This window comes from Ailuropoda melanoleuca, chromosome 15 (assembly GCF_002007445.2).
Source record: "Ailuropoda melanoleuca isolate Jingjing chromosome 15, ASM200744v2, whole genome shotgun sequence".
In the NCBI taxonomy this organism is placed as follows: domain Eukaryota; kingdom Metazoa; phylum Chordata; class Mammalia; order Carnivora; family Ursidae; genus Ailuropoda; species Ailuropoda melanoleuca.
This window is the reverse complement of record NC_048232.1, coordinates 19,531,158-19,532,494: the sequence shown is the minus strand read 5'-3', so window position 1 is coordinate 19,532,494 and position 1,337 is coordinate 19,531,158. Positions and strand designations below refer to the sequence as shown.

The window sequence follows — 1,337 nt, the reverse complement described above, 5'->3', positions numbered from 1 at the left end:
GGGGAGGGGCGGCAGGGGAACTGGCAGTTGCTGCCAAAGGTGGGGGAAGCGGTGACGGTTGGGAGCAGGCCGGGTTCGGCCCGGCGGGCGGTTGGGTGTTTACCTTGATGCACCGCGACGCTGCAGCCGTGCCCGTCGCAATAAACCAGCGGGTTCTCGGCCCAGCCTCTCTCGTCTGAGCAAACGCAACAGCCTCCAATCATCTCCTTCATACTATGGGAGACCTCGTCCTCCAGTGACACGGGCCGGTCGCTAGAGACCATCTAAGAGGGAGTTGGGGGGGACCATTAAAAAACACATGCAAGCCAATTAGTGCTTCCCCCCGCAGAGCCACCCGCACCCCCGCTCCCTTCCCTACGTCCCCGGCCCCCGCCCGCCGCTCGGCCGCTCGCTCACTCGGGCTTTGCCGCTCAGTCACTCACGTTCCGCACAGGAGTCAGGAGCCATGTCCTTGCTGACTCCCCCCACCTCCCCTCCACCGCCTCCTCCGCCTCCTCCTCGTCTTCTTCCCTCCCCACCTCCACCCGGCCGCTAACGCTGGAGCCCGGAGAGGGCACACATAATCAAGTAGGCCTCCGCACAGGCGCACTGGGGGGGCTCCCGCTGGGCCAGGGGCAGCCAGGGAGGGGAAGGGGGCTGCGCTTCCTCCTCCGAGCGTCACTCGGCGTGCGCGCCCGCCCTGCGGCCGACGTGAGGGAGAGGGCCCAGGAGAAGCAAGGCTTGCGTGCGCGCCGCCGCGTCCGGCCCGCAGCCCGGGCCTACCTCCCGGCCCCTTCCCCTCCCCCGCGCCGCTCGCAGCCGCCGAGGTGTGCTAGGGGGTGGGGGCGAGTGGAGCCGGCGGCGCGCTGAGGCCGGAACGAGCCAACGGGAGAACGCGGGGGCGCGCACGCGGGGGCGGGGACGTTGGGGCCGCTTGCCGCAGCGCGGGTCGCGCGGGCTGAGCGTGCACGTCTTAAACGGGCCTCAGAGGGAGGGGAGGAGGATGCCGAAGACCCAGAGGGAGGGGTTTTTATCAGAGTAGCTGGGGGGGGGGGACTGGAGCATCTCCCCGCACTGAGACCCTACCTGCGAGCCTTTTCCTCAAGAGCTGGCCCGTGGGTAGCAAGGGTAGGGCAAGTATGCCAGCTTCCAAGAAGGGTGCAGTGAAGCATGGCTTCCTGCAGTTGGCCGCGCTAACTTCACACAGTGCTGCCGAAGCTTCTCCACCCATTAAATTCACATCCTGGACTCTACCCAAAGTTCACGCAGTGGAAGTGCCACCAGATCCGCAGCCCATTTACACACCACATTGGCCCCAATGACAAATGAAAGTGCATCAAAGACTGAAGGTCAAAAGC

General features: G+C 66.3%; 1 protein-coding gene across 12 annotated transcripts in view; it reads right to left on the bottom strand.

Moving 5' to 3' along the window:
* The window catches only part of MLLT10 (MLLT10 histone lysine methyltransferase DOT1L cofactor), a 242,357-nt gene extending 241,528 nt beyond the window's left edge, over nt 1-829 (bottom strand). For 10 of the 12 annotated variants that reach the window (XM_011226879.3, XM_002913147.4, XM_034644090.1 and 7 more), the window contains exons 1-2: nt 397-516; nt 104-263 (exon numbers count right to left, since the gene is read on the bottom strand). In XM_011226879.3, coding sequence (XP_011225181.1) covers nt 104-263 — 160 coding nt within the window. In that variant the 5' untranslated portion in view covers nt 397-516. Of the gene's footprint in view, nt 1-103; nt 264-396 lie in introns of all 12 variants that reach the window. The other 2 variants (XM_011226891.3, XM_011226885.3) reach the window with 2 other exon arrangements.
* Nucleotides 830-1,337: the final 508 nt, after the last annotated feature.